The sequence below is a fragment of the Halyomorpha halys genome, unplaced genomic scaffold, assembly GCF_000696795.3.
Source record: "Halyomorpha halys isolate HHAL.00 unplaced genomic scaffold, Hhal_1.1 Scaffold566.1, whole genome shotgun sequence".
NCBI classification, from domain to species: domain Eukaryota; kingdom Metazoa; phylum Arthropoda; class Insecta; order Hemiptera; family Pentatomidae; genus Halyomorpha; species Halyomorpha halys.
Window position 1 is genome coordinate 478874 of NW_027106661.1, and position 12987 is coordinate 491860.

At 29.9% G+C, this 12987-nt stretch overlaps 1 protein-coding gene across 4 annotated transcripts in view; it reads right to left on the reverse strand.

Moving 5' to 3' along the window:
* Positions 1 to 12987, reverse strand: part of EcR (Ecdysone receptor) — a 516751-nt gene that overhangs the window by 217457 nt on the left and 286307 nt on the right. For all 4 annotated transcript variants that reach the window (XM_014426260.3, XM_014426262.3, XM_067045017.1 and 1 more), the window contains one exon: positions 2645 to 2769. In XM_014426260.3, coding sequence (XP_014281746.1) covers positions 2645 to 2759 — 115 coding nt within the window. In that variant the 5' untranslated portion in view covers positions 2760 to 2769. The remainder of the gene's footprint in view (positions 1 to 2644; positions 2770 to 12987) is intronic.

Sequence of the window (12987 nt, forward strand, 5' to 3'; positions counted from 1 at the left end):
AAATCTGTTTGGTTCCTTATCACATACGTTGTTCAATTTTTGTTGCCAAATGATAACAATAATTATAAGTTTAACTAAATAATTATAATTTAATTTTAATCTCAGTATGAGATCATTTATCAATATTACCTATTGCCCACAACTGTGTGGCAGATTGTAATATCTATCAATAAATAAATCTATCAATTTAAAAAAAAAAAATTTTATCTTATTCTTTTTTAATTCTAACGTTGTATAAAGTTAGGGGTGTCTTTTGTACGAGACAATATCCCCCATAATAATTGTTAAAAAAAAAATATTTAAACGCTTATATCAATCATATAAGGCCCACCAGGTCGATCTTGTATTAAATAAATAATTTAAAAAATCCAAATAAAAATATATATTCCTATCCTATTTCTTCAATACTACCGAGTAGATTTTTAATTTTCTATTCAGAACAAAATGACAAGTTACCTCGAGATAATTCTCGGGACTCGACATTACGACAGTATTTTTTTTTTTGGTGACCACCTAGAAGTAAAAAAAAAAAGATTTTTTTTTTAAATCAAAGGATTTAGCTCATGAAATATTTTGTGAAATTTGCAGTATTAATAATCTTTATCAACACAATCATAAAAAATCTTTATCAACTATTAAAATCTATTTCCTATAACGATAATCACCTTAAATGCTTTAGGATTATTTATGTTTCCAATGATAAGCATTCAATTAATAAACAACGCCTAACGGATTTTTTTTTCACAGAATTTATAAAACAAAAAAAAATTGATTGTCTTGAGGCCTCCTAATAGCCGTAACCTTCAACAGCATTCATATTTATGAATCCTTCACCGTTATGAATGGACGTCACTACGTACGATTTATACAGCTTCACTCAATCAAATACTCCTTATGTGAGCATTAAATAGATTTTTTAATGATCATAAATAAATACATAACAAGAATTTTATTTTCGAATTCGGTCATAAGTAGGCAAATGACCTCACGTGTCTAAGATACGTCTTTACAATCACCCAATAAACAATAAATTTGTCAATGCCTATATTGCTGTGATTATTATAAAATTTATTATAATTATCACTATATGTCATAGATTTAATCGGGCGAAAATTCTATATATTAGTTGCAAAAGAGAAAATATATTTTATGCATAAATGAAAATGAAATATCTTTTAGCCTCTAAAAAAGTCATATAAACATCCGATTAGGGTTGTTAAGTTTAAAAAAAACTATTTAAATATATTTTACAATTATTTGTAGCATTATTTTTATCTTGATATTTACTATATTAAATTAATGAATATTGTATACATTTATTTAGCTGATATATAAACATTTACAATGAAATAACCAATTGAAATTTGAATATATTATTGAAACTCAATTTATTGCCAGGTTTATTTTCGTATTACATTTAGTTTCAAGGGAAGACGGTAAAGTAGTATTTAGAAATAGTTGTTTTAGAAAATTTAGAAATTCAACCTATAGACGTTTCACAAAGCCATTTCTAGATAATTTATTTAATCTATCCTGCACAAAAGAATGTTTTTATGGAAGAAATTTTTCGTTCGAATCCAAAATATTCCACGGCTTGTAAAGGACATTACCTATTTAGGACACTTCCGCACTACTTTGAACATTATCATAGAATAAATAATTTATGGTCCAATAATATTCAATATTGGTTCACGATATATTTTTTTAAATTCTAAGCTGTACTAGAGACAAATGCCAAATAAAATAAAAATGGCCCTAGTTTTTTAAAAGTATTTTCTTCTGTATTTTTATTTTTTTCTATAGAATAATGTAATTTATATAACATTTACTTGATTATTAATATTTTTTTCGACAGGTCTGGTTCTGTAACTACGCTCTTGATTACAATTTTGCTAAATATAGATTTTATTTTTTTATTAACATCAGTATTTTCTGGGTTCCTTTTATTAATTCCTAAAATACTTCGAGAAAAGAATCAAATAGAAAGAACGATAAAATAAAATACCGTTTTTTCTTATAAACCTAACAACGCCGAAGGCTCAGCAAAGTTAAAATGAAATGAATAAAAAAAAATACCGAACAAAGCTCGACAGAATCAAATCAAGGTACGAAAAAAAATCAACTGACGAAAACTCTTTTATTCTTTTTAACTCAATCTATTTTCCATCTCGACGGATCAGTAACCGAGAGCGAATTTTGACAAAACACCATTTTCATCTCAATCCTAAAATAAAGTCCATACATATTTCTTTTTTTTTAATAAAAAAAAAGTCTAGTAGGGTTCGATAATAAAACTTTCACGAACTACCATAACATACTGACGAGGAGAAATTAAACAGAAATATTAAAAATCATTATTAATTTTTTAAAAAATATTTGTACTGTTGTTTATAACCCATAAAACCTATAAATCCAGTGCAAAAAGTGGTAAAGAATTTCAATTAAAAAAAAAAGATAGTATGGGGTGTATTTCTATAAAATTTATGGAACTAAAACTATACACATATTCCCCCCTCTTCCTAAAAAAAAAAAAAAATTATTTCTTCCATAATAAAGAGAAAAGAATTGTTAACTGATTTCCAAGGCAAGGGTTAGTAAATTAATTAAAACTTATTTAAATTACAATAATAAATAAATAGTTTACCTAGCTTTGAAGCGGGGCTATAGGGTTCGTAGCTGTTGGAGGACATTGTCGGGGAGGGGCACCCGTTCTGCCCCCCCCCAACAGTCCACTCGTCCCGCCGGCTCTCCTCGCACATCTCACATCATCTGTAATAGAATAATATTGTGTCAAAAGAGCTGATTAGAATAATATATTAATAAAATAATTAATATTAAATTATCAAATTTCACATTCTCCCCCTACAACGAGCTATTTATTAAGGGTATTTTGGTAAAGACCTTACTCAGGTGAACAGTAATATATATCCGTAACGTATTTCATGAAGGATGGTACGAATGGTCGAAAAAGTAGCTTAAAACTATTTATGTTGTACACCACTTTGCAGGGCTAAAAGCAAGATAATCACAGAAATAAATTGTAAAAAGTGTAGGAATATAAGATGTCATAAAATATAATGTAAAATATAATTACAGAATAAAACGAAGTAAATCAGGACTTTAAAATGATATAATCTACTATTGGATGTGTAATTTACATTATATTCCATGTTATCTTATATTTCTAGCCAAATTACAATATTATTTGGTGTTTGTATAGGATTTTTAGTTCTGTTGAAACCCTGCAAAGTGTGGTGAAACGTTATAGCATAATATAAGGGTGTTCATGATATGTTAAATGTAAAATGTTTTATCATGTTAAATGTTATAAGTATAGGATTGTGATCAGCCCTATTTAAATTCATGTTAAATGGTAAATGCAAGAAAGCTTTTAGCGGATTTTATGAGCAGCTTATTTTATAACCTTTTCTTACACAAAACACACACAAAATACGAGGAAGTAACTTAACACAACAAACAAAATGATGACGAGCTCAGTTGGTCTGCTGCGTGACGCCATTCTCCATTTAATACTCTCAACCATGTTAAATGTTATATCATTCTAACAAACTAAAAGAAGGAAAAATTTTCCCATTTAGCATGCTTTAACATGATAAACTGATCACGAATGTCCTTTATGTGAATATATATATTTTTTCTAATACCCTAAGTTTATTTATAATCAAATAACATTATATAAAGACTTAAATCTAATTATATTTAGGGTCAATTACTAATCTTCCAGTAAAGTATTTCAATGAATGAAATATCATTTTTTTTTTTAAGATGGAGTGTATTTTAGTTAAATGGTAAAATTAATCTACTAAATAAAAAGTTACTAATAAGAAAATTACCCAATTGAAGCGCTTTATAGTGTTTGAGATATTGAAGGCGCAAGTGTATAGAGGCCTGACAAAAAGGTAACGGTTTTCAACCATTCCAGCAATATTCGTAATCACTGCCATGGTGTAAATTGCATCTTAGTTACTGTCTTGACAGCATTTACTATCGTGGTAATACTGTAGTACTAAGTCTGTCATGATAATTGACAGTGCATATAATAGCAATAAAGCTGCTGTCACATTATCTTTTACATGCCTATACCTTGGAAGAGGACTGTCTTCTCCTCAGACTAGATAGACGACAGATAATTACGTACTATATATTATTATAAATTTTTATATTAAACTATTTTTTCATCCATTAAAAACATAATACGACTTAGGCCCTCAAACTGAAGCAAAGTAGATCCGGATCCCTGATATTTTTACCAGAGCTCTAAATATAACAGCGGCCGCTAGATTTTTGGCAGAGCCTAAATGTGAACTCGATCTAATCCTGTTCAAAGAGATTCCTCCTCTACCACTTTTCTTTTTGTTGGGTGTCACCTCGTTCACGCTTTTCGAAAAGTGAGATGTTGATGGTTTAAGCCAATGCCTCGAATAATGGAATATGTAATACACAGATTTGCAATAAACAAGAGAAATATTAAACTCCATAAAAATATGAAGTTTTATGCTACAATACATTTAATCCAATCATCAAATAGTACCAATATGAAAACATTACCATAAATTTGTATAGGTTATAGAAAATGATTATATACGTTAAATTTCTGTCTGAGGATTAATTTAGCATGTCTATGTAGTATTGAATATAATAGGCTCAGTCAGAAATTTAGGGTTTAATGTATTTTTAAGGATTTTGTAAAAAAAAAAATAAGTTCCAAATATGTAACTGTATTTATTTGTGGTATTACCTATGTAAAATGGAGAGAAGGTTTTGTGAAGTAGAGTAAATATTCTCTGTTGAGACTTTTCTTTGAGACTTGGAAGAACGCCAAGTCTGTACGTTGTTGATGTAAAGTTGAAATGTAAGTCTGACCTATAGATACTTCTAATATAAGCATTATAGTCGGAATAGGTCGCAGTTAATACGCAATCTTCTGTCGATAAGTCGTATTCTATATCAAGTACAGAAGTGGGGAAAGGACAGAACCTTGGGGGACTCCTGAGGATATTGCTTTGATTGATGAAATCACGGAGCTTACATTGAGAAATCATAAAGAAATTTTACGTTCTTTACTAATTCATATAAAGAACCAAAGACAATAAAAATAAAATATATTAATTATTTATATTGAATTGACTGGGAGAGTTGTTCAGTTATCTTTCTTTTATTTTACGTTAATTTATCAATTACAAATTTTCGGGGCCATCATCCTATCATCAGGCACTCTTAACATTCTCATTTTCTATAATCTCAAATTTAATGAATTAATCTAATCTAATTAATCAAATTTATTCTTCTATATAAAAATAATAATAATCATTATTATAGGATAATATTAAAATTACTAAGTGTATGTGTAAAATAAGGAGAAATTATTTAAACAAACTTTATTTAAAAAAAACACATTTTGTCTAAATACATATTTTTATACCTGGGACGTATTTCAATTTTATTATTTTTATTTTTCACTTCAAAGTTTCGGTACTAGATTATAAGGAGATAAATGAGTTTCTTTAAAAAACTGTTAAATCAAAAGTGTTTTTGGAAAAATTATAACTAAATAATAAAAATTTTAACTCCTAATAATCTTGTAACCAGAATTAATTATATAAATGCAAAATATAATTATTTTTTAATCGACTTGACTGGTTTTGATTTCTTTTATATACAGGCAATAACCTCAGATTTTGTAACATGATAATTGAGAAAAAAATACTCATGATCGTAAAATGAAATTACGAGTTTTATATATTTTTTTAGGAATACTTGTTTAAAAACTATTCAGTAAATTAAAAAATATTGGTTTAATTACATTGAACAAAAAACAATTGGCCAGACCTCATTTTTTTAAAAATATGAAATCCAACTGGTAATTTCAAAAAACACGACAACAATCAGTTATCATGACGTAAAATTATATTTATACAGACATTGACATTGACTATGGTTTTTATTCGAAAGGTTTTGACGACTCAGGAACTTTCCGATAATTAGAAATCAATCGATTAAATAAGGTCAACGTACTGCTTATGTTTAAATACAACAATGATAAGAAAGCTGCATAAGCAAATTCATGGGTCAATGCCAAATAAATAAGATAAAAACAAACAGCACACAGCCATAATGATATATCCAAAGAGATAATACCTTGAATTACTTAACATTATCTGTGCTAATGATAGAGATGAATGTATCAACGGTGAACGGCATTGTTTTAACAGTGGTGTGTGAGATTTTTTAATTAAGTTTATGCAGATTAAATTTCAAAAAGCAAATGGATATATTTGTCTATAAGGTAATATTGAGTATATGTTTTGATTATATACATATATTTTTGATAAATGTTAAAATTGTGCATACAAACACGCAACGTTGTAGAAGAACCATATAGAGAATTGATAATACTTCGAATTCTCTTTTCACTTCAACATCTTGATATATATAAAAAAAAAAATCATTTTTTCAATCAGAATCAAAGTGCATTTTCGATCATCATGAGATGACAGGATTTTTTGCAAAATCAATTTCAGGTTTTACTGATTTCTACAGAGATAATTTTACCTAATAATAATTTAGTACAAGGACTGTTAGAGAAAGAAAAAAATAATTAGAAAAAAGATTCGGTCGTTTTTGGAATTCCACGCCTCAAATATATATCATAATATATAGCGAAACATCTATGTAGCAGACACACGCTGGGAAGATGATTTTATCTCGTATACCGAGGTTTACGTCAAGAAAGTTTAATATAAAGAGAACAAAACAAGAAATTAAACTGAGATAGCTCTTACGTCAAAAAAACAATAATAAAATTATAATAATTCTAAATAATAATTTTTTTTTACTATTTAAAAGAAAAAAAAATAAAATGTATCATTTTAGTGTTTTAAAAATCAAATTTCTTCTCAAACATTGACTTGCAGGACACATACAGATACTTTGTACATTAGTGGTAGGATATGAAATTGAAAACTAGTGGACACTACGTCGAATTTTGAGGTTCATTCTGGAGTAACCTGTGATTATGGCGCTAAATTAATAGAAAATTGGCGTCTTAATAATGTAAGGGAAACGTTGTGGGAATCCCACCGACAATAAGGAGTTCCCATAAACGTAACACAAGCAATCCTTAGCTTGTATTGAAAAGTATACAGAATAGTTCGCCTCAAGGGTGATAGGGCAACCTAAGCCCATTATTATTTGTAATATTTGTGGACGTAATAAAATGGGGTGCTAAATTAAGAAGCCCTTAACTGAAAGAAAATTCAAAAATGTATCCCGTATATATCAAGAATTTAGAATTTGAATGGAACTGGTTGATGTATACCAATTAGTACAAGAGCCGGGAAGAGAAACAGGCAGTTATCTCACCCCAATTTTTGATTACTTTAATGAAAAATATGTATAATTAATAGTCAAAACTGATCAGTCGGCCAAGTATATAGGTAGCTGGAATAAAAAATGGCGGCTGTTTCAAAACCTTTAAAAAAACATTAATTTTTCATTCAGAGCTCTATATCTTGAAAACTACCAAGAACACTAGAAATTCTAAAAGAAAATTATTTAAAGAAGAGTAAATTTTCTCAAATATTAGTCCTACTATTTTTTATAAAAATGTATAACCGGGTGTTAATAGACATCTGTACGTCACATAGTTCCTGAGATATAGATTTCACAAAATAAATTAACTAACTGATGATATTTCAGTACATTTTGATGAAATGTTGCTGTTTAAAAGGCTATATCTTGAGAACTATTGAAGGTAAATAGCTCTATTAGGGCTTACATTTTAGCAAATTTACTGTACTTTAAAGGATGCTTTATTTTGATTTTCTATTGTTGTTGGTGGTTGTAAAGATATAGAGCTCGGAAAAAAAAATTAATTATTTTTAAAGTTTTGAAATAGCCTCCATTTTTTTTATTACCCCTACCTACTTGGCAGACTCATCAATTTTGACTAGTAATTATACCTAGTTTTCAATTAAGTTAACAAAAATTGGGGTGAGATAACTGCCTCTTTTCTTCTCTTGGGCTCTTGTACTAAATATCTTTGAGTAAAAATTACAAATGATGGGAGGTTGGATTTCGAGATTAACCACTCTGAAACGGAATAATCCGTAAAAGAAAAGTAAATTTGAAAACAAAGATGACGTTGTATAAACAAGTCTTTGAACCTACACACAAAAACCTCGAAAGCCTCATACTTGTATTAAAGATATAAGAATTATAAAAGAAACCGCTTATAGAAAATACACATAGAATAGAGTTGATGTGGTTTGGCCATGTGCAAAGAATGCCGATCAATAGACTCCCAAAAAATATTTGAGAGGCAATGACTGAGGTAAAATGACCCCGCTGACGACCGAGGAATAAGTGGGAAGACAGATCTGGCAAGAAATAGAGGAATCACTCTCGGTGAAGTCAAGAAGTTGGCAACGGATAGAGGGGTATTTAAGAATGGATCCAGGCTGCCCAGACACCGTAAGGTATGTGGCTTGGTAAGAAGAAGAATTATGTCTGATATAGAGGAGTGAAAAGACCAAATGGGGAATAAAATTGGTATCCGCGTCCGAAATGGAGGGATTCAATAATAGAAGGGTTCAAATGAATTAACTATTAGTCTAGTTGCCGGGGACCATAATACGATAGCCCGTTAAGAAGGTATTTCGTTATAGAAGGATACCTGTAACCATATGGATCAATTAGATCATAAGTTGGTTCAACGAACAAAAAACCATATAAAAAGTTATATCCACGAGCTAAACAAAAATTAGAAAACATTGAGTAGAAGCACCATCAATCAACTGGAGAAGACAACTCAATTAGTATACGGTATTTAGCGGAACTGGAAGTATTAATTATGTAAATGCCTTTGTGATATATCGCCTCCGGAAGCAGGTGTTGACTTAGGAGAGGAAGGTGGGCGGCTTACAATGGATGCAAATCAAAAAATTAAACTTGGAGAAAGATAAACTAACAACTCATAATGAAATGGAAAAGGGTGACGGGAAAAACACATTAATAAATCATGGCTGTTATATATTAAACTTTACAGATGCTGTAAGTATCAACTTCTAATCTGCAAAAACAATATATGTAATTTAAGTGTACAGGAATGAATATTTTATGTAATAGCACTTATTAGACAAATGGTCTAAACTTCTAATTCATTACAAAAAACTGATCTATAAGGCCAGTCTGAACATACGGGGTAAAGCTTTGGGGCTCCAATAAACCTTATAATAAGCCCTTACAATTCAAAATCCTCAATGATTATAACTATGGCAAACAAAAAATAATCCAATAAGCCCTTAATATTCCATACGCAACCGATCTAGGCCGAACCAGATATCAATCTTTGCATTATAAACTCCCTTAGCACCCAAATCCACTTTCTAACCTTGCTTTTTTTTTCATCCCGGACAATCCTCTGAGGCGCCTGAAAAGAAGATGGCCTCCAGACCTCCTAATGTAAAACTGCTTTTAGAGTGCTACCAATGGGTACTTTCTCTACATGTCTGTATCATACCATTATGATCTTACATCAAATTCACGACAAGTATTATTATGTATAGTTGTAAATGTTAATAAATAAATAAAAATAGTCTTCACAAATACAACGAAATAAATTCGTTTTAAAATTAATGAATAAAATTGGAAGAGAATAACAAATATATCATAAGATCTGTTATGCAAAATGACGTGGACTTTAACGAATAAATTATCGTAGTGATCAAGCACAAACGAAAACGATAGTTTCATTAACCGACAGCGTGCTTGGGTCGTTGCTAATCTATCAATCTCAAAACGTTTTCTAATAGATTATGAGGTATGGTCATAATATATGATTATCATTGAGTATTATTGTTTATTTAGTATACTCAGGTGTATACTGAACCTGTAACTTATAATACACATTTCCATTTAGTGTTTATCATAAATTAGAATCTATTATTGGACCAGTAAAAATTGCTAAAACTTAAGCTGTATCTAGATGTTGGGGGAAATTAACTTCTGCGAGAAAAAAGTGGAATTTTCTACGTGAGAAACACGTCAGTAAAAATTGAACTTTCCAAGGAATCCATTAGCTTAATATTGCTATTTTTTTCAAAATGGCCGCCATAGTTTTAGTTAGGTTTATTGGGAATAACGCCTAAATTATTACAAATAGCTGAAATATCATTACGAACTATTTTATAATGAATTTAATGATCTCTAATATAGTCTCTTTATGTTCAATAATCCTCGAGATACAGGTTTTCCAAAGACAAAATTTATTTTGAAAAACAGCATGAATACGATCATTATACACTGCTTTATTGTGCACTTAAAGTATTTCAAATTCAAAAGAATAAACTTGATAGATCTGAGGTACAGTTTTTCAAATCCCAACTATTCTTTTTAAATCCAATACAGTAAAATCTTAAGATTATATATACCTCCATACAGATACTTGTTATAAACCAAAATATGCGCATTATAATTATGCAGCTTTAAAGTACCTACTCAGCCTCCACTGGCTCATTACCTGTGACGCGGAGAGAGCGCTGCACTATGATCTCGAAGGGCCTCGCTCTACCCTAAGGATAGAATGGGCTCGGGGATCCTCAGGTCGAGATTGTAAATGTTGTATATAATTTATTTTAAGTAGTTTGATTATGTTAATTTTATTTAATATTTATTCTTTTTTTTTTATTTAAGTTTGTGGTAGATTGTAATTTCAGTAAATAAATTTAAAAAAAAAATCTGCAAATTTCATTAACTTACTTAAGCTATTAGTAATACTTTAGGAGCTATTAACTATATATAAGGACTATAACCAAAAATATATAGCGACCACTTTGAAAAACATCCAAATACGTTCTGCGCAGTGATGAACTTTTTACCATCATGAATTCTACACAATTTTGCATTGGAATTCATTGAAATGTTTACAGTTGCTTCTAAGTTAACTTTAAATTTGACTGAACTATATAGCTTTTTATTGAAGAGAACAGTAAATTTATACAGAACCTTTATGAGGGACTTAATAATTGTGAGAGAAAGAAGAGTTCTCCGACAGTACAACTCCTCAAAAAAGACCAAACTTAGGACGGTACGCTAATTAAACGGACAGCCCGGGGGAAAGCGTAATTCTGCTAAGTTGTCGGGAGGGAAATAGCTTCAATAAAGGAGGGAGTGGAAGAGTAAAGTTAAGTTCGCCTTCATTACTGTACTCTCCCCCTCCTCCAGTGAAATTCTGCGCTTCTAATGGTCACTAATGTTCGTTGTATATAAAATGCAAAGTAAACAGGATACCTGCGCCTTCTTTAATAGCATATATGCAGCAGGGAAATGACGAAAATGGAGATGAAATCCCTAAGGTAGACGATTGACAGAAGATGACCCTGTAGGATGATTTCTCTAAACAAAGTTGGATCTAATCGCTTGATTGTTTTTATGAAAAGATGAAATTGCGAATGTAAGAACTGCGACGGTGCCAGTTCAAATCCAGCCTGGGGGGATAGACTTTTATTTCTGTGGTGGTCCCACTGACATTATAATTTGGCCCCCCACCATAGTTAGAATAGGGTGGTAACCTGAAGATAACCACCCCCTTCCATCAGAAAGGACTAGGAAGAAGGTTATAAAAAATTAATACCATTGTAGCCATTGAAACTAAAATTATTTATTTGAAACTAATTAACAAAAGAAATAGGTACTTAAACTGATGTTTTGTAAACAAAAAGGATATTTTTAGTGAAATTTTAAAGATGTTTAAGGAATGTAATTAATAAACCACTCATTCAATTTTATCAAAACGCGTTGTTGCTTTCTGACACCTCGACTAAGTACGTTATTTTTTTAAAATTTCATTTTGGATTGTTCATAAGAACACTAATTAAAACCATTGCCTATAAATAAGGATACATTTCAGCAAATCTAGTTTAACATCTTTTGTGAATTGATAATCTACCTTAGGGTATTTGGGCAAATCCCAATTTTTATTATCTCGTTACGACAAATAGATATCTATAAGTATGGATAATCAGTAGTAAATGAAAGTATTTGTTGGATTTCACACTATTTGAATGGCTGTATTTCAAAGCAATTAACTTTTTTTTTATGATTGAATTATCTACATTCAATTTATAATTCAGTGCATACTAATGTTGGAAACTGATTCGATGTTTTTAGTTGTCTTCTACAAAATGTGGATGGTTTCCTGCCAGGATCGTTTTCCAGATTTTATCTTATATTTTTGAAATTATTAAATTTATTCGGTTGGTATTATCAGTTTCGGTAGTCGGTAATATTTATATTATAATAAATATTTTTAAAATAATGATAGTTGACTGGTAGTTTATATTTTTGTAATTAGTAATAATTGCAAAACTTCTCTTGTAACTTGGAAAAAAACTAAAACATTATTTAAAAATATAAAATTAATTCTTTATTCTAGACGAAACTGTCGATCAAAGAAACTTCGAAGCCAGAAAAATAATATGGACAAACTACCTCAGAAACGAAAACTCTTATAAATTGCGTAATTAATGCAGGTCTGTCTGGGATATATAAATAAGCTTTGTTTGTTTGTGTATCTTTGCTGATCGCACCCACTATCTTTCGTATAATTACCAACTATGAAATAATTTGATAATTAAAGAAAGGAGAAAAAGGAGAAATAGCGACAGGAAGATGAGAGAGGGCTTGTCCAATTACTCCTGATTGCAGCCATACGGCACACGGCTTTGCCATATTTGGTTATTCGTACCTTGAGATATCCTAAAATACGAATATTTATAACAATAAAAAAAAATTATTGTTTGAAATTTTAGCGTTTCAGAGTGGTAACAGAAATTTGTGTGAACAGATTTTTTCTTTTAAATTCTGAACTATAATCAGACCAATTTGGACATATGGAATTGAGCTCTGGGGCTCCACCAAACCATCAAATTCTTCCCGCATCCAATCGTTACAATCCAAAATCCTACG